Source organism: Falco punctatus, assembly GCF_963210335.1.
Source record: "Falco punctatus genome assembly, chromosome: Z".
NCBI classification, from domain to species: domain Eukaryota; kingdom Metazoa; phylum Chordata; class Aves; order Falconiformes; family Falconidae; genus Falco; species Falco punctatus.
Genome location: NC_137586.1, coordinates 37132025 through 37150812, shown reverse-complemented (window position 1 = coordinate 37150812; position 18788 = coordinate 37132025). Strand labels below are relative to the sequence as shown.

Sequence of the window (18788 nt, the reverse complement as noted above, 5' to 3'; positions counted from 1 at the left end):
AGCATCAGTCTTCAAATCTTCAAATGGGTGCTTATGGGCAACTGGTTGGTAATAGCTCTGTTAAGATTGCCATTTGTATTCACTAATATTTTACAACATAAAGTGGAAGATTTTAGAACTTCTTTGGGGCCTTCACATCTGCATGTCTAGATCTCCACTGAATATCACATAAGTGCTGAGGAAGTCTGTTCATCTGTAGTGCCCTAAAGAGTACAACTGGAAAGATTTTAGACTGTCTAAATTTTCTCTGTGTTTCAAAAGTAATGATACACATTTCTCTTAAATGCATGTTCTACTAGACCTTTGTCTTCTAGTTGTCATCTTTTGATTTTCCTATTAGAACAAGATCCGTAAGTCCTTCCATGTGTGAAATACTTGCTAGTTTCATCCCAAACACAGCTTGATGTAAGGCTATTAATACAAATGACTTACTGTGACAAGTTATCAAATCTTACCACTTTCATATTCACATATAAAAATAGACCTGACTGGGGAGGCTCATGGAAAGTAAAAGAAAAAAAGTCAAGAGCTGAAAAGATCCTTTAGTAGTGTTTTAATCTCTTTTCTGTTCTGGATCAAAAATAGATTTAAAACTGCTGTGAGAGGGATGTACAGCTTATAATGTTATAAATCAACATCCTGAATTCTTTTTTCCTCCTCACACACACTGAAAAACTTTCCCATCCCACGCACTGGAAAACTGCAATTCGGAGCAAGAAACAAGCTAAAATAAGACCTCTGATTTCTTTTTAGATAATTGTTTTTCAAAGGATATAAACTGATGTTTTCCCTTCCAGTCTTTAAACTTTAACTTTTCAGATAACTCTGATAAACACTAGTTTGTTAACACAGAGAGCATACTACATGAATTTCAAGATTGTTTATTTCTGTATTTATACCCTCCTTTTATCATTCAAAGTTATCCCTGTCGTTTTTTTGATCTTTTGGCCCAAAATGAGCAAGTACTGCTAAGAAATAAGTATGTACGTTATTTTGAATTTTGGAAATCTGAAGTTAACATCAACAGACATCTAGCCTTATCCACTATTCTGTACTGTACAAATGAGAACAGTTGTTAAAATAATGGGTTTGGAAAGCAAGTATCTCAAGAAGTTGCATGCAACTGTGTGATGTGCATGATTATTAACACTAGTGTTGTTCACAACAGAACTGACATACTGACAACGTGCAGTTAAAATACCCTGTGGTAACCCAAAAGATAAGCACAGTTGTATATGCCAGATATGTCAACAGGCAACAGAGTTTTAAAAAGTCATTGGCTGAAAGGAGTAGCTTTTATACAGCAGTAAAAGAAATGTAGTTTGTAATTGCATGTAGTAATAACAAAGTAGGTACCAGGCTGTGTCACTATGACAAGCTGCTTACCTTGAACATTGCTGTCAAAGAATTAACCAGATGACTGCATAAACTGTCTACTTTGCAAGGACTCTTTATTAGTGTGTTTGTCTCTAATACTGCCTCACTTTTGTCTGTGTGCCATCCCTGATAGTCCCTTCCTAACAAAACCAAACCCCAATTATCACAGCTCAGCATGTGCATCAGAAAACAGTTTTCCATTAAATCTGTGAGGCAAAAATTAAAACAAACCTAAAATAATACTTAAATAGTTTTTTGTAGGTAAGCCTGTCATGAGGGGCTTGATTTGCAGGTATGGTAATTTTAGCCAGCAACCCAAATTCTTCATCAGGATGCTCAGATCAGAATGTGGGTATATAAAATGAATACTTGTGTGCTAGCTATTGATTTGAGAGACCATATGGAGCCTTTGACATCCTCTGTGTGTCCACTTTTCAAAAATTAGTTCAGCTTTCCTCCTAGAGTCTCTTTTCTGAAATATATTTTATCTCCACATAATGAAGACAGTTTGACTGCATTTATTTGTACTATACCAAGCTATATTTAGCCACATGAAACTCAGAAGCCCTAGAAAAAAAAATTCATATCCAAGGTCTCTGCTTATAAAGTTAGAAAAATCCTTGCTGTCTTATGCTCTGATGTACATACATGCAGATTTTTATATACTTAGGGTAGATTATGCATTACTCCAACTAACTTTCAGCTGATTCAATAGCTGACATGTTCTAATGTGTGTTTAGTGCCTTAATAATACATGCTTATATTAAGCCAGTATATATTAAAATCCTTACTGTAACATCAATAATGTTGCTGGCAGTACACCAGAGGTATGTGTGCCCTTGGGGAATTTTGTACCTGACTTTTTGTTCAGATGTTTTGAACAGTAATGGGTATTGTTCCTGTACCAATAGCTTATTTCCCCAGTGTGTCTGTAAAGGCCACAAATGTAACTGTCCAGCTTCTGCAGTAAGGGATATTGACTGACCGAAAGGAAAATGACGTGACCAAGGTGGCCCAGCGGATCAGTGGCAGATATTGAACACCATCTTTTGTTATAGCCGTACTGTACTGTCCATCCCTCTGTGTTACAGGCCAGAAAAATGGCTCTCAGGGCTCCAGTCCTGCTGTCACTGGACCCATATGGGGCAGTTCGTTGTTTTTCTGCAAATTCCCATTACCAATTAAGAGGTACAACTTACATGAACTCTTGTTGCCATACAGAGATGCACTGTTACCAAGGGGACAAGGACAGGATGTTCCTGCACAGATCCAGTTACAGGAGCAGGTTCTGAGTAATCAGATTTAAGCACTGTCAAGTATGAAAGGAAAATCAAAGCTAGCAATGCAGATAAATTTATATACAAGATAAACATATGATTCATTCAGGTTAAATGTAAAGTAAATATGTTGGTAATGATACAGGCTAAAATTAAGCTAGTTACTTTGCAAATTATTTAGTACTCACTATCCATCAGCATCAGGCTCTTAGACAATAAAAACCTTCATACCTGGGTCATTCTTGCCACTTAAAGTCCTGTTTTTCAGACACTGGCATGAAGTCAATACAGAAGTGTACCAAGAAAAATGTCCTTAAGATTGCTGATAGACAGGAACAGTACCAACCCAACCGATCTACAGTGAAATTACAAAATTCTTCCTCTTTTGTTGAAAGAAAACAGCATGTGAACTGCATGAGCCATGACTTTTCTCAATTGTCTGCTACCATGACCACAACAATTATTACCAATTACAACAATTGGTAATAAACTTAGCTCTCCGTCTTTACAAGGCAACGGTCACAACAGCTACCAGAAAAGGTGGAGAGAAGTATTGCTGTCTGCTGTCTCTGACTAATTCTTCTAGGAAGATGTTTGGAACTGGCAGCTCTCTATATTTCCAAGAGCTAGGGAGTTGCAATGAGATAAATCTCAAAAGAATGCTGTAATTAGTTACAAAATAAGCATGAGTATTATTATAATCTGGAAATAAAATCCAGCATCTGAAAAAGAATCAGCACTCTCATTACTGCTTTTTTAAAATGTCATCTATGTGCAAATTATATAGCAGCATCTATGGAGTCCATTCTTGATTTCATTGCCTGTAATATGTACAAGCTTTAAATTCTGTCCTTTTTAAGTTTAAATGTTCTCCCTTTGGGGGGAAAAAAAAAGTAGTCTTACTCTTGAACTGCTGCTTATCAATTGATTTTACTGGGAAAGGATTGGCTAAGACAGACAAGGAATACACAAGTTGCAAAGTTACTGACATAATTCTTAGCCATCTGAATTCTGGGGGCGTCTGACTCAAATAGGCAATGTCTTGTTATTTTGCAAGAACCGTTTTGTACATATAATTACACTGACAGAGAGCTATTACTATCTGGTGCAGCTCTTGCTGTATTAGTTTTGCATAAGCAAATGTATGCCTACATCTTGAGTGTTGCATAGTGATTACTCAAATTGCGTTGCTACAGGGTGCTCTGTGTAGTTTTTGTGACCAGCTGCAACAAGCTTATTGCTTCATCATCTCATTCACCATATGTGTTGCCAGAAAATCCCAGTTTTTACAAGGAAGACAAAAAATATTAAAAGTTGAAAGATCTGGCTACTGAGAATACTGAAGAAGAAGTGCTATCTGTTTAATTTAATTAAAGGAAGTTGATGGTTAGATTCATTTAGCCCTTCTGGGCTCAGTTCTGATCCCACTGGTGTCAGAGCACTATTTTAACAGCCATCTTTGTGTTCCTTTCAAATTGTGTTCCTTTTCAACCTAAGGTCTTCTGTCCCCCATTGCACGTAAAGTTTTGATTCTAAAATTAAAAAGTCCATCTGAGTAGGTTTAAACATTGGAAACTTATTATCAGATTTTCTAATTTGATAAAAAAGTGGAACTCTCTTTTGAAAAAGTAACTCTGTTTGCTCTGTAAAGATTTAAGAAGCAGATCACCTAAAGTACCCTGGGCAGTTCTAGAAACAGGGCTTGTAACAGTAATGGTATTAATGTGAAAGGGATGTTTCCAGGTGTCATTGAGGCGATTCATGCCTATATTTAAAGAGGGGATTTGGGAGTGTTGTTAAATCTGTACCGTCTTTAATGCCTGTTCCTATGTATGTTCAATTGTAGAGTTGTATAGGTCGTGTTAGTCAACATTTACAAGCTCAGTTTTCAGGAGGGCATTTAGCATTATGCAGAGTGCTCACAGGGAGTGTGTAAGTGTTCTGTAGCACAGCCTACAGCTGCACCTGCTCCTAAAGCCAATATGGACCTTCTAATAGTCCCATCCTTTAGATGAGTGTGCACAATTGCCATTGCTGACTTTACCTTTTTCCCCATCGGTAATGATCAGATCTCATTCCATTTACATCAGCAGAAAGAGGCTACATGATTTCAATGAGCTGCAGACCAGCCTCGCTCTTTTCTGGTTCAGCTGACAAAAGAGTTTTATTTCCACATGACCAGCTCTGATGGCCAGCCCTTAGTCCACCTAATGAGCACTTCTTAGTCCACAGCCACCCATGCTGATCAATCCCTGAACATAAGGCTGTCCCATATAAATGCCTCTTGTGCTTGTTATACAAGAAAAGCTGGCTGTGCAGCCCTGTAAGCTCCCTAAAAAAGAGGGCTTTATTGAGGCTTGAGCTGAATTGGCAGAATCCAAATTGTATTTTCTCTACGACATGTTCAGGGAAAGCTCTGCAGTCTGGTCTGCTCCCAAAACACCTAGGAATGACCCACAGGCCAATGAGTCTCCTGGTGCAGCAGGGGCCTGTCCTGCAGTGGAGAGGGGTACAGGCAAGGTGTGCTGCCCAAAAATTCTGGACATCCTTGCAGAGCAAAGTGTGAAAATGGATTTAGTGAGGGCTTAACAGAAAAACGTACTGCAGGATTGAGCACCAGCTGGAACAAGTATTCAAAGAGATATGATTACTTCCACAAGCAGTCCTACTGTTTATTCATGTAAATTTGTAGGACCGTGCTAGTGGCACATCAGAAGTCATCTGGAGTGAGAATCTGTGTTCAGAAGGTCGATGCTCATAAAGGCTGTGGTTTCATTCAAGACTGGTAGCATTCATTCACAGTGCAAATTTCGTTTTAAACACTAATTTGATTTAAACAGTGATTGCCTGGTACAATACTACAGTCATGTTTCCTTCCCTGAGTAGTTAACTTGATGTCTTTTGGTTACATAGGTCTCGCTGGCCAATAGGAAATATGGATGATGCAAAAGACTGGAAAGAACAGAAACCAAAATAAGTCATTAATCTGAATATAACCCATTCATTGGCTGCAAGAATGCTGTCTATTCGGAGTTTGACATTAGTAAGGGAGATGTGAAAATGAAGTTACTTTGGTGTTATACAGGTTTTTAATTAATTGAAGGGCCTCAAAGTGTGTTTTACATGGTTTTATAACAAACTAGCCTAAAAAACAAAGCATGGCAAACGTGTTTAATGTATCTTCTGTTCTAATTGAGAAACAAAGTTGTTTTCCCAAGAAAAGTAAATGCCCTAACAAATTTTAGATGCGTAGTTTTCTAGCTCAGTCATATGTCAGCCTTTGTTATACTGACTGTGAAAAGTATTACACAAAGTTACTGATGTATGAATGAAAGCTATGGGTATATGTTTTAGCACTTTGAAAACATTCTTTCTGAATAGGCATGAAGTTATTAATAAGTTTAGAAGTCAAGCCACCATTCAGCTAAACACATGTGCAAACTGCAGCATAATAGAATATGATGCAAATGACAAAAATTGCTGTTTGTCATGCAGGTTGTTAGGAGGTGTTATTTTACAACTGAAGCAGTTGGAAGAATGAGGCATAGGAGTTCCTTATGTTCTTATGTTAAGAACGTGTTAAGGAGTCAGTTCCTTACCGTTCTTGACATTTATGTTGATCATCTGATAATCATCTAAATGGTTGGTCAGAAGAGGTAATCAGAAAAAATGAGAAGCAAATGAGAGTACAGTTTATCAGCCTTCAATTTAGGTGTTCACTGTTTCTCTTTGTTTCTGTTTCAGAGCTCAAGAAAATTTTTTCCTATCACATTTTTTGGCTCAATCAGCTGGATTGCATTTTTTTCTTACTTAATGGTCTGGTGGGCACATCAGGTAAGGAGGTCATACTGGTAAAATATACAAGCCCTACATTTTTGGTTTGCACTGTGACAGATCATTTAGAATCGGAGTCCATCTTCTGTGTCATGCTGAATGGTGCTTTATTTTAGGAGCTGCAACAATGGATGAGGTAAATCACTACTCACTAAACAGAAAGTAGTTCAGAGACTGCCATTTTCCTGACCACAGGACTTGATCATTCCGGTAACATCAGAGCCATCAGCAACCATTTTTCAATGCCTGTTGGTTCTATTTGACAATCTTACCTTTCTCCTGAAACATGGAAATCATGAAAACAAATAATTCTCCCGTCTTGACTTTGTTCTCCAAGCTAGTCAGCAAGCTCCAGGATAAGATCCCTGGTTAACCAGGTTTACAGCAGGAAGCATTTCTTCACCACGGGACTTCTTTTCTGTTTCTACTTAAACTTTTTTAGGTTGGAGAGACCATTGGTATTAGTGAAGAAATCATGGGATTGACTATTCTAGCTGCTGGCACATCCATTCCTGACCTTATTACCAGTGTTATTGTAGCACGCAAAGGGCTGGGGGACATGGCTGTATCCAGTTCTGTTGGAAGCAACATATTTGACATCACAGTGGGGTAAGTCCTACAGCAAGAAAATTGTCTATTAACAAGTCTTTTGCTCTTAGCATGTTACTGCGTTTTTGCTGGTGTTGTCTACAGCAATTTTCCGCCATTGATACTTAAAAAGGAGAATGATGCGAATAGGCAATGGATATTACTACGTCAAGTGCTCCTAAGTTTACAGACATTCCTATGACAGAATTATTAAAAATTTATGTGTAATTCTCCTTTGATACATTGCAGAGCTGCCTAGGCGAATGAATTGCACTTAAAAAGTATGCAAGAACATTGTTCCAAGACAGAATGTCTGAAGGTTTTTATGATTTTGTCAGGTTGCTGTTGTTTGCTTATGTTACCACTCATTGTGCTTATACTATAGCATTCTTTATAAAAGATGATCGGGAACAATCCATTGCCTCTTCAGTATTCAATGTGTTTGCTGTCATAAAAACAGAATGTCATTGTCTTGTATTGCTCATTTAGGCTGTTGTGGACATGCGACTTTTTTATATACCTGGGAATTCCCAAATTACAAACCAATTCTCTATTAACACAAAGGATCCTTTTTATAGCTCTTACAATGTGAAGCAAAATAAGACTGTAGAGATGTGCTATTTACACTTCACTGCTTCATGGCAGCTCTAGGATAATGATGCATGGCATGTGGTTGGAATTCAAATTCCTTTTTGACCTTCTGAGACCAAAGTAGATCATGTCCAGAAATATTGTAGTCTATGCCTCTGTGTTTCAAAAATGTGCAGGAAATATACCACCAAGCTCTGTCTTTATTCCTACATTCCCATCTTCAACACAGGACAAAGGCAGTAAGAATCATGTCCATACTCTCCGTTTCTCCATCTTTGGTGTTACTTGCTATCACATACACAGAAGAACAGGTCTAGTCATAGTCCCAAACAGCCCACAACAGATCCTGTTTTTTACTGCTGAAAATATATCAGCAACTGCATAGGTACAAAAAGGGATCCTGACGTTAGAGTGGATAATAAATGGCTTTTTTACTCCATCTCTTAGCCAATGCCAGTACTTTAGACACAGCAGAAAAACTGGGCCACTTTTTCCTATTAATCCAGAAGCATGAAGAGTTTGAAATAACATCTATAAGCAGCAGACCTGTAAAATACATGAAAACATTGTTCGCTACCATGTGCTTCAACTTAAAGCACGTAGGGTGCATTACAAAACATGTCCTTTTAGCAATGCTTTCTTACTTTTCTTACTATTCTTAACATGTTCAGTCTTCCTGCCAATGGAAATGTTTTGTCCTATACCAGTCTGCTAGACCTGGTATGTTTACAACAGAAATGGCACAGTTGAGCTGTAGGCTGGTGCAGTTAGTACTGAGGCTGTAATAAATTATTCTTTCTTCAGCTGCTTATTCGAAGTTTGAATGTTTTGAGCTTCTGACAACTCTCTTCATGCTTTCTAAGCCTGCTGAACTCTGATCAATGGCTTAAATACTTATTTCCTTGACATCTTCCAGAGGTTGTTGTCTCATTCTGTGAAATACAAATACATAAATAGAAATTAAGCTGGAGTTCAGTTGAAGTTCATATTTTAACACAGGTTTATACAGTAAATACGGATCAAGTCTTTTAAGGACCAAATTTGCAGGGCAGTGCCTTGCACAGCGATAGTTCTTTATGGCAAGGACATGTTTTTATGTGACCTACTCCCCTGTCATACCAGCTCTTGGCAAGAGAATGGAAGTAGATTCTTCCAGTGATGGTCTGAAATCCATAAACAAATGAAAGTGGTCTTCCTGCTCACAGACAGGATACCAGGTATTTGTCAGCCAAGGGAAATGTAACTGGTGGAAGAGTCAGGAGCCTAAATCCCCAAGAACCCCAAGCAAGCTGACAAACTAAATTTATGTATATATTGGAAGAGTGGAAACTCTTCCTGCCTCACTTTATGCTGGAAGCCTCTGGTTGTATTTTGAAGTGCTTCCAGAAACTTTGTAGTGGCCCCTTTCTGTACTTCTGCAATGTTCCCAATTCTTTTTTTTTTTTTTCTGTTTCTTAACAGCCTTCCTCTTCCGTGGCTCCTGTATGCAGTGATTAACAGCTTTATCCCGGTGCCAGTCAGCAGCAATGGTCTGTTCTGTGCAATTGTCCTCCTATTCATCATGCTGCTGTTCGTCATCCTCTCCATCGCTTTCTGCAAGTGGAGAATGAATAAAATTCTGGGCTTTCTCATGTTTGGACTTTATTTTGTGTTCCTGATTGTCAGTGTCCTCCTAGAGGACAAAGTGATCCAGTGTCCTGTCTCCATCTAGAGAAAAGTGCTGTTTCTTGAGAGAGAAAAAAAAAATCCCCAATATATTTATTCAAAAATAAACTTATCTCAAAATGAAACAGCAAAAAACCACGATGGAAAACTTCTATGAAAACATGGATTTGTGAATTTCCTCTCCCTCAATTTTAAAAGAAAGTAAGAAAAGGATACAAAGGGTGGATCTCAAGGTGAAGAATGCTGCTGGACAGTGCAGACACACATGAAGGTGGAGTCCAGATGTGCTGAGGTTTTCTTTATCTGCTGCAGAACATGCTCGCTGCTCAGTACTGGAGATGCTGCATACGCACGGCAACAGTGAAAGCTACTGCTTCTCCTATGCCTATGGTACATACCCAGACCTCTCTTTCTCTGTCATAGTATACACAGACACACAATATGCTTATTTTTTAAAGCTCTCATCTTTTAAGAGGAATGCTAATACTAACTTTGTGGAGGCATCACCCCACACACACCGTGGTATGGGATTTTTCTGATGATCTACTGAAACTCCTGAGTGGAAAGCATACACTGAGTGCATGAGTCACAGACAGGGAAGACCTTGCATATCTCTTCATATGTGATGTGATCTTTATATGATGTGATTTCAGCAAAGCCAGGGACTTCATCAGTCTTCTGATCCTCTGCATCACAGGTCTGTAAAGGCAATTGGCAGGATGTTAATAGTGGTTTATTACATCTTGCAAAACTCTTCAGATTCCAGAAACTCTGGTCTGGCACTGAAGGGGCCACACTGGCTGGCCATTTTGTGACTGGTGCAGATTTTCATTGCATTCACATGCAAAGACCAGAATGGGGATACTCTTTTCTTCTCAAATAGCAACACAGCATGCAGAGATCACACAACTACTATGTGAACACAACATTTTTTCTAATGCAGCAATACTAACAACAGTACCAATGGCTTTCAGATGTTGTTATCATTATGAGTTTGCCTTTTCATGTCAGAAGAAAAAGGCTAATTTGCTCATGCATAGTATTTCATACAGAAAAACAGTAGTTGTAAAGTGACAGCCTAATTGTTGAAGTGGATATATGTTTTACAGGCTATCTTTCACTATTACTTGCAGTGTAAGGACCTTCACAAATACATATAGCTATTGCTGGAAGACATCCCCAGCTGACGTACAAAGCTGGGGCAGTTCATATTTGCTCTTATAAATCTTGAAACTAGGTAGAAGAAACTAACAATTTAAATATAGTGGAGCTGCAAGAAACCTACATGAAAATTTTTCAGTATTGCTGGAAGTGTGAATGTCTAAAGAAGCCCAGGAAAGAGTGAAAACACTATGTTCTTTTACTGAAATCCTCAAAAAAAAATATGGAGGGAGAAAGAAAGCAACGAAGTGTTCTTCTTTCCTGTAGTTTGGATGATTAAAAAAAATAAATGGAAGAACTGGAATGGGTGTTAAATTTTTTCAGATAATTGTGGTTTGTTTGTTTGAGTCTCTTGTGCAGTTAGAGTTCATGAAATTTCAGCGCATTTCTGTGACCTGTTTCAGCATTGTTTTGTATTTATATTATGCTCACAATGGCAACGTCATGCTCACAGCTGTGCAACAGAAGGCTCAGCACATCTTGTCTTGTCTGTTTTCTTGTGTTCCATGCTGTTTGCTTCTCACTTATCCCCTTTGTCCTTTACTGTTTTCCTGTTATATGTGTTTGTATGTAACAGTATCTGATTAGAGAGTAAGGACTTGACAGAAAACAATGGCAGAGAAAACATTTAAAAGTACATATTAAAAAATTACTAAAATGTTAATATTATTCATATAATGAAGAAAAAGAGTGAGTTACTAATGCACAAAAGCATGAAAACTAGGAATTACAATGTCTGCTACTCATGTCTTGTCCTAAGGTATTAAGTCCTAGCTACATTCAGAATGAATATTTTATCTTAACCATACATTTGCAACACCTCTTGCTTCTTAGTGCTTTTTAGTGTGAGCTTCTCTCATTGTGAGCAAAAATTTGTCTGTGTGTTTAAGATCCTTCATTGTTCCAGAATACCTACCTGATAGTGCTGCCCACCTCTTAACATTTGTTTCTACAGGGTGTACGCAATGGAAGGATAGGTATATACATACCTACAATGCCCTCTACTGAGAAGAAGAGCAATCCTGCAAAAGCAAATGTATAACCCAAATTCTGAGCTCAAATGGAACAGGTGTCCCAAAATACAGAGCTGACTCCACGGTATAATGTGTCCCAGAGGAGTCACCAAATGCTTTTATTTCTGATGACCGTGCTCAAAACAGGCAATCGTTTCCCAAGTTAGCAGAATAAGACACAGATATTTAAAGGAGCTTGTGCGGGATCATGATAGGTCTGTGTATATGGGCACTTAAAATACGCAAAGATGCCCACATTCACTGGTCTGACATTTCAAATCAAGAAACCAACAAAGAGCAAGAGTCTTATTTCTGTTCAGTATGTTACTCATTTTTATTTTTCTTTTTTTGATGACTTCATGGCCAGTATGGTGTAACTCCCACACTGGAAAGGAAAAAGCCCTGCCTGGTCTTGAGAGCTGTAAGAGCGTTCTGGTACAGTCTGTGAAGTGAGGGCAGCAGCAGCAGAGACTGCTGCCCCAGTGAGGGCAGGTAGGGGGAAGGGAGTAACTGATCAAAAGCCCTACACACTGGAAATACTTCAGTGCAAAGCTGGCATCAATTGCTTGAAGGAGGAATTTTACGTGTAGAGTTAAAACCTGGTATCCTGTAAAGGCATCTGTATGCTATCTTAAAATATATCTGACTCATTACTTTCCTATGTCTGCTTGCCTCTGTCAACATATTTATCTTGAAAGGTATTAAAAGTAATTTTTTCCCCTCAGGAATGAGAAACCTCACAGCTCCCACTGCCTTGCATGTGCTGGGCAGATCATTATTCAAATGGATGAATAACTGTGTTGTCAGTGGCAGCTCACCTCCAGAGGTAATAGGAGAGATTTCAGTTGAGTGGCACTTTCTGCAGAGGCTGACTATGAAAGCTAGTTATACTTACCAAGGTAGCTTTCTACATAACTACTGGAGTAGCCTGTTTCAGGATACTTGCACGTGATGTGCGCTTTGATTAACAGGCAACAGCTTTGCTGGTATATAAAAGAGAGGAATGGGATGGAGGTGGAAGCGTGGGCCCTTATCCCATGCAGGAGTTTCAAAATCTTAAACTGAAGTGCTGAGAGAACAAACAGGAGCTGCTGCAACCGGGTGACTGAATGTCCATGTGTGGTCCAGGCTCAGCACAGCTGAAAACACACACCACTTGCTGCGACACTCCTGTTTTACAGTAGCAGCAAACTTCCCAGCATGAAGTGTTTCTCATTGTTCATAATTGTTTCACTGTGGGATCCATGAACATTTCTCAACATTGTACACCTAGAAATCAAAATAAAGTTCTGTTTTGTTCAAAGTTCTGAGTGACTTCACTAGGGTTCTCGTCCCACAAACTGCCCAAATTCTATAGCAAGCTGGTTGTTGTTAAAGCCTCTTCTACCTGCCAGTATGCCTGTGCTCATTTATTCATTTGATGCTGCTTTCTGGATAGTCCTTATGAAACATAAATTAATAATACTTTTTTTTTTTTTAATCAAGATCCTGTTCTAGCTTAGTGCTTTCAGGACAACGTCAGGTTGGCAACACACTAAGGTAAGAATGCAACTTCAGGTTAAATAGCCAACTGAACAGAAGCAATGTTGGACATTATTTTTGGAAGGGATTTCCAGTAGCACTTGAGCAGGATTGTGGGTCAGATTATAACCTGCTTTACAAATTTTCCAAATTTTCTGCACTAACTTCATTGGAATTAAAGAAAGGAATAGGGCCTATCAGTATGGGGCAGGAAAAAAAAAATCTGGCTTCTCTCAGAAGCCATCATGGTCGAATCTGTAGGGTAAATGGTGTAAGAGCATGATAAAAACTGTGATATGAGGGTGATCTCCTCAAGAGCTACATGTAGACATGGAAAAATCTTTCAGCAAAACTCTCAACTATTTTACTGAAAGCTAGTGCTTTCTTGTAGTGCAGACAGGCTCTCTGTGTCTGTATGTTTCTGCTTATTTATTCAATTGATATGGCTGCATAACCTTCATGGAGTATAAGGCACAGTGGGTGACAAAGAAGCTTATCTAGATGTCATTTGATGTTTGTAATGGCAATGAATTTACCATGTAATTTCCACATATGCTACTCTGAGGTAGTTTATTGTCATTGTCACTCATGGTACTGTTGTGTGTGGATTTGAAGGTCCACAAAGCAGTAGTTTGAACATGTCATTAATCCAAGTACTGTAAAAAATAGATGCTTAGAAATATTCTTAATGTTTAGATGGTTTTTAAGGGATTATTTCTCTGGTTGTCTTTTACTTCATTACATATTTTGCGAAAAAGGGGATATACAATGGTTTTTAATTATTCTTCTTTCAGCAGTAATTCCTTAAAATAGGTTCTTGTGGTCCATATATCTTATGTTCTGAGTCAAATATGAGTCTGTATCAGATGGATTTATTTAATTTCTAACAAAGAAATAATCCCTTCTCCAAAAACTACCCCACTGAAATCCAGAAGACTTCTGCCATTAAGTTGGGCAAGACACAGATTTTTATCTTAGGATCTCATATTTCACAGAAAGCACTTGTGTAAAAAATATAATTTCCTGGTAGCTATGTACAAGGAGAAAAATTGCACTCACTTGTAATCTTGGAAACCATTTTACCTCTTGTAAATACCAGTGACACAACTAACAGAGAGATAGGCATGGTTAGTTACTTTGAGCAGGTGATTCTTTTTTTCCTGCTGTCCTGGAAAGTTTGATGCAAGAACTTGCATCTGGAAATATATCTGCAGAAGGTGATTTTGAGATTAGCAAATGCGATAGTTTGCACTCAACAAAGAAGAGTCCTGCTCCAGCCCTCCAACAGATGCAGGTTTCACTCCTGGTCAATGTTAAAATGATCCTTCTTGGATCTGTTGCCGTCAGTTACAAGAGTATCAGTATTGAGATATCCATCATTTCCGTTGGGACTGGGGAGAGTAATTTCCAGATTGAAGTTATGCAGTTCAGTGCACCCATCTGATACGGAAATCATATGTGGATCACAGCCCTGTAGTCAAGAGAAGTCATCCTGTAGATCTGCTGTGTGTTGCTAGTTGTCAGTGTATGGTATCTCAGGACTTGTTTGCCTGGGTGAGTGCAGCTAGTTTGTGTGTTCCCCTACCCATGCTCCTGCCTGGCTGGACGTAAGCCATGTCTTCTCCAGAAGCCATGTAATCCACATTAGCATGGTGATGAGCCCATGCTCAGAGCCAGCCAGATGTAGGTCAACCCCAGCCTAGAAGCCATGTAACCACTCGGAGCATGGGTAGACCAGACGCACAACTGGCTACATCGTTCTTACATGAGCCATAAGTGACCCAGGACAAGACTGAGTAAGAAATAATGTAATTCTAGATTGGTAAATGAACTGTACATTCGTGTGGATTTATTGTAAATTCACCGCTCATCAAACACAAAACCAATCCAAACAATGAAATTTGTATGCGTTTTTAAAGACCTTGCACTTTACTATTTTTTTTTACTTTTATTTTATGTCACATAGTTGTCTTAATGCAAGAAGCCATAAAAAACCCAGAAGACTAGTATGGGGTTTCTAAATAAGGGGATCATTAATTTTAAAGTAAAGAGTCCATTTCATGTCTCTGTTTAAGGTATAATGTAAAATACTGTCAAATATATGTACAATAAAGCAGGATCTGGTTTTGCCTTAGTGAAGCTGTGAGTAAGTCAGGGGGAGTTTGCTCATACTCTCGAGCTTCCCTGTGGGACTGTACAAAATGCTGCACACTGCCTTCGCAGCAGGGGCTCAATCCTGCTATCCTTGTTCACCGTAGAAGAAGGAATACAATGCTTGCAGAGTCAGGCCCAGTGAAGCAATTAAATCATCTTGTTACTCCAATGCTGTCTCCCACCGAGGTCACAGTAAAGGAAGCTCCACATATTTTAGTAAGTTTATAAGAGATGAGTGACTTCAATCACATCTGTTTTACAAAACAGTTAAAGTTTTCAGGGTCGGGCTATCCAGTAGAAATCAATCACTTCTTTTAATCCCCCATGAAAATTAAGTAATGCCAAAGGGATTTCGCTTGGTTTTGTGTTCATTTCCATTATCAAGATCTCTGTTACACAATTTTAATTTTGCAATCCTGACTCTGGGGAGTTGACTCACATGCTTAGAAATTATTTCTGTCACTCTTTAAGATGGCAAGATCAGGTCACTGTATTGTCATGTGAAGACAGTAGTAGCGTGTTATAATTGACAATCAGATGCTATTTTTGTAATAAAGCTTTTTTAGCTTATTTGTTTCACGTTGTAGTTTCATACTCTTTCATCTCTCATTTAATTTTTTTTGCAAGAAGAATCTGAAGAAGCCCCCCATCTTACTCATTTCAAACTCAAAAAAAAACCCCAAAAAACAAACAACATTGCCATGGAAGCCGGTCCAGGCAATCCCCTGAAAATTCCAGGGTTTCTGATGTGTTTCTGTGTGTGGATCATTATTCACTAGCTGAAACTCTTGTATCTCTGAATCAGTATATTCTTTGTGAATGTAAGTTTGTATATAGTATGAAAGTTACCTTTACTTTTAGGTAGGCTCTTGGAAATAATCCCTTCTGTCAAAGGTATCTTCACTGTATCTGCAGAATGTTTCACTGTGGTGTGTACACTTTCTAACCTTACGATACAAATACAGAGCACTTCATATAAATCACTTTATGTAATTGAGTTGTCTAAGTGTGTATAACAATAACAACAATAAATACTAATAAAAAGACTTAACAGTGCATCATTTTGCTTGGTATCTTCTGTCTTAATTGTCTTGGATGTGCTGTGGCTCTGAAAACAGAATTTTACCTACCTGCAGTGGGTTGAATGATGATCTGCCGTGCTGCCCTTCATCATAGGTGTTCAAGCAGCACTGACTGCCTCGTGCTATGTCACTGTGCTACCTGCTGTGCTTACACAGAGTAAGGAAAATATCTGTGTTCCAGTGATCTTAAAATTTAGTTTAAAAAGGTTTTTTTGTCTACAGCCCAATGTGAATCCACCAGAAGATAACTTCCTGGGGATGTGTACGTCTGGAGCCCTGTGGTCCCATTTGGGCCAAGATCCGCTATCTTTCTCTACCGATATGTTTGTTTGCAGGTTATTTTGAATGCCATTCTTCAGTTTCGACACCTTGTTTAATCTTTGGGCTGCACAGTCTGTTGTCCTTGCCAGCTCTAGGATGTCTGGCTTTTTTTAGGCTGTCATTGGATGACTGATACTTTTAAACAAAAGAATGATCTTGAATAATTAACAGCAAAAGAAAATCAGTAATGTTAAAAATCTCCTATCATCAAACTTTCCATCTTCACAAGTTACAAAAGGTGGCAACAGATGTCATTACTTACTGTTGATGATGTTACAGTTTTTCCCGTAGTAGCCCCAGGAATTTGTCCTCCACAGTGAATCAAGACATTTTTATGATGCATTGTGCCAACCCCTATAGGTGTGAGCTCAGGACAGAGATTTTTGATTCATCTTTGACCATACTAGAGCTTTAAAATTTTAAGACTAGAAACAACAAAAGAAATTTGCAAATAGACTAAGAGATAAATAGAATTAGAATGGTGATTGTCCCGAGACAGTGATGTGTGCCAAATGGGAAAAACAATGTCAGGCACATCCTACAAAAAGCAAAGTTGGTGCACGCTGCAAGTCGCAGAGGGACATTTAGGTTGAAGATGGAGAATTTGAAAGAAAGACCATTTGAGGCTCTGTCTGAGAATGAATACAAATACACACACATACACACACACACAGAGGCATTCACAGCTGTGCTCTGTGGGTGTGTGATGTCTTACCCCACTGCTTGGTAACACTAGATCCCTGTCAACTTCAGCCACTTTTGAAAGGAAGTAGGGGGTTTCAAATCCTTCATTACCACAGCAGGCCTTGATGATATGTGACTGGTGGGAGCAGAGGAAGGAGAAAAAAAATATTAAATATCCTCTGCAATCGTGCCTGGGAGAATGATGGCAAGTTTCCTTGCCACGTGTTTCCCCTTCCATGAGCAAGTACTTCACTCCCTTTTCTGTAATGCCTGGGAAAAAAATTTCTCTGTTCATTCACTATTACTTTTTCATTTACAAGTAGTTATATTTGGGGTGTTTATTGACAGGAAGAAAAGCAACGTGTGTTGCTAAAACTGAGAATTTGACCCCTCCTCTGGAAAGACTTCAGAGCTTCCCTTTAAAACAGGGAATTCCCTTCCTGTCAACACATCTCCCTGCTTAGTTCCTATTCTTAGTTGCTAACTAGGATGAAGGAAAAGGGAAACTACTCCCAGAATTTTCTAAGTCCCTGTGAAGATCTAGACCTACTCTTGTCATCACATACTGCCTGCCTGCCTTGATACCATGCCACGCTGCTGCTCAGAATTTGCCTCCCACAGCAACGACCAAATCTTTCTCGTTTGGTATCTGCATTTTCTTGGCTAAGGGATTGTAGCCTGATCCTTTGTAGCTATGAGATACTGCTAGCCAAAAATAGCTCTGAAGAGCTTTACTTGTGTGTCTCACAAAATGCAGGACTATTCCAGAAATATTAGTTTGGGTATCAGAAACATTAGCTCCTTCTAGGCTAACATGCTGTTTTGTTCAGCATTTAAGCCTCTGTCAAAAGTGTCAGTAAACCCATTTTCTGTTATATTTTATAGCCTAATTATAAAAAAGTACTTCCTGAAGTAAAATTTACTCCCACTCAGAAAAATGATTTTCAGCAAAGCTTGTACCAAAAACTGAAAAGTAGAAATTCCTTAAGGTTCATTATTGTTAATAAACAATTTTTCGAAAAAAAAAAAAGTTTACTGGACAACCTCTCCCACCACCACCACCTGTCCTGCTGAAAACCTGTTTAAAAACTGCCATGGTGATGTCCTGCCCCTGGCAGGGGCACGCGCGGTAGAGCGAAACCTCCCCTGTCCTCAGCCCCATTCACGGCCCTGCTGTTGTCTCCGCTCCCCCAGCCGCCCAGCATCCAAAATAAATGCTGCGACAAGAGGTGCCCCAGTAAATGGAGGGAAGTGATGCTCAGGGTGTGAAGGGCTCAGGCCTTTTTTCCTCCTCCTAAGGGTCAGGGAAGACAGTGGAAAGGACACCCGCCTAGAAGTAAATCCACACACGTGGCTGAACCGGCATGAAACAGTCTGGGTGTAACTCAGGTTCTCTGCTTGAAGGTTGATTTTATCTATACCTGGGATTTTCACCATTTTTCACCTAAATTAGTATCTCAATGGGCCACTTGTGCTTTTGTACTATATTGCATCCCTGAAAAGACGTATGGGGCTTTTCT

The 18788-nt window shown here is 38.9% G+C and overlaps 1 protein-coding gene across 4 annotated transcripts in view; it reads left to right on the top strand.

The window, feature by feature from the left end:
- SLC24A2 (solute carrier family 24 member 2) overlaps positions 1-17290 on the top strand; it is a 118935-nt gene extending 101645 nt beyond the window's left edge. For all 4 annotated transcript variants that reach the window (XM_080372893.1, XM_080372891.1, XM_080372892.1 and 1 more), the window contains 3 exons: positions 6399-6488; positions 6931-7097; positions 9129-17290. In XM_080372893.1, coding sequence (XP_080229019.1) covers positions 6399-6488; positions 6931-7097; positions 9129-9378 — 507 coding nt within the window. In that variant the 3' untranslated portion in view covers positions 9379-17290. The remainder of the gene's footprint in view (positions 1-6398; positions 6489-6930; positions 7098-9128) is intronic.
- The last annotated feature ends 1498 nt before the right edge of the window (positions 17291-18788 follow it).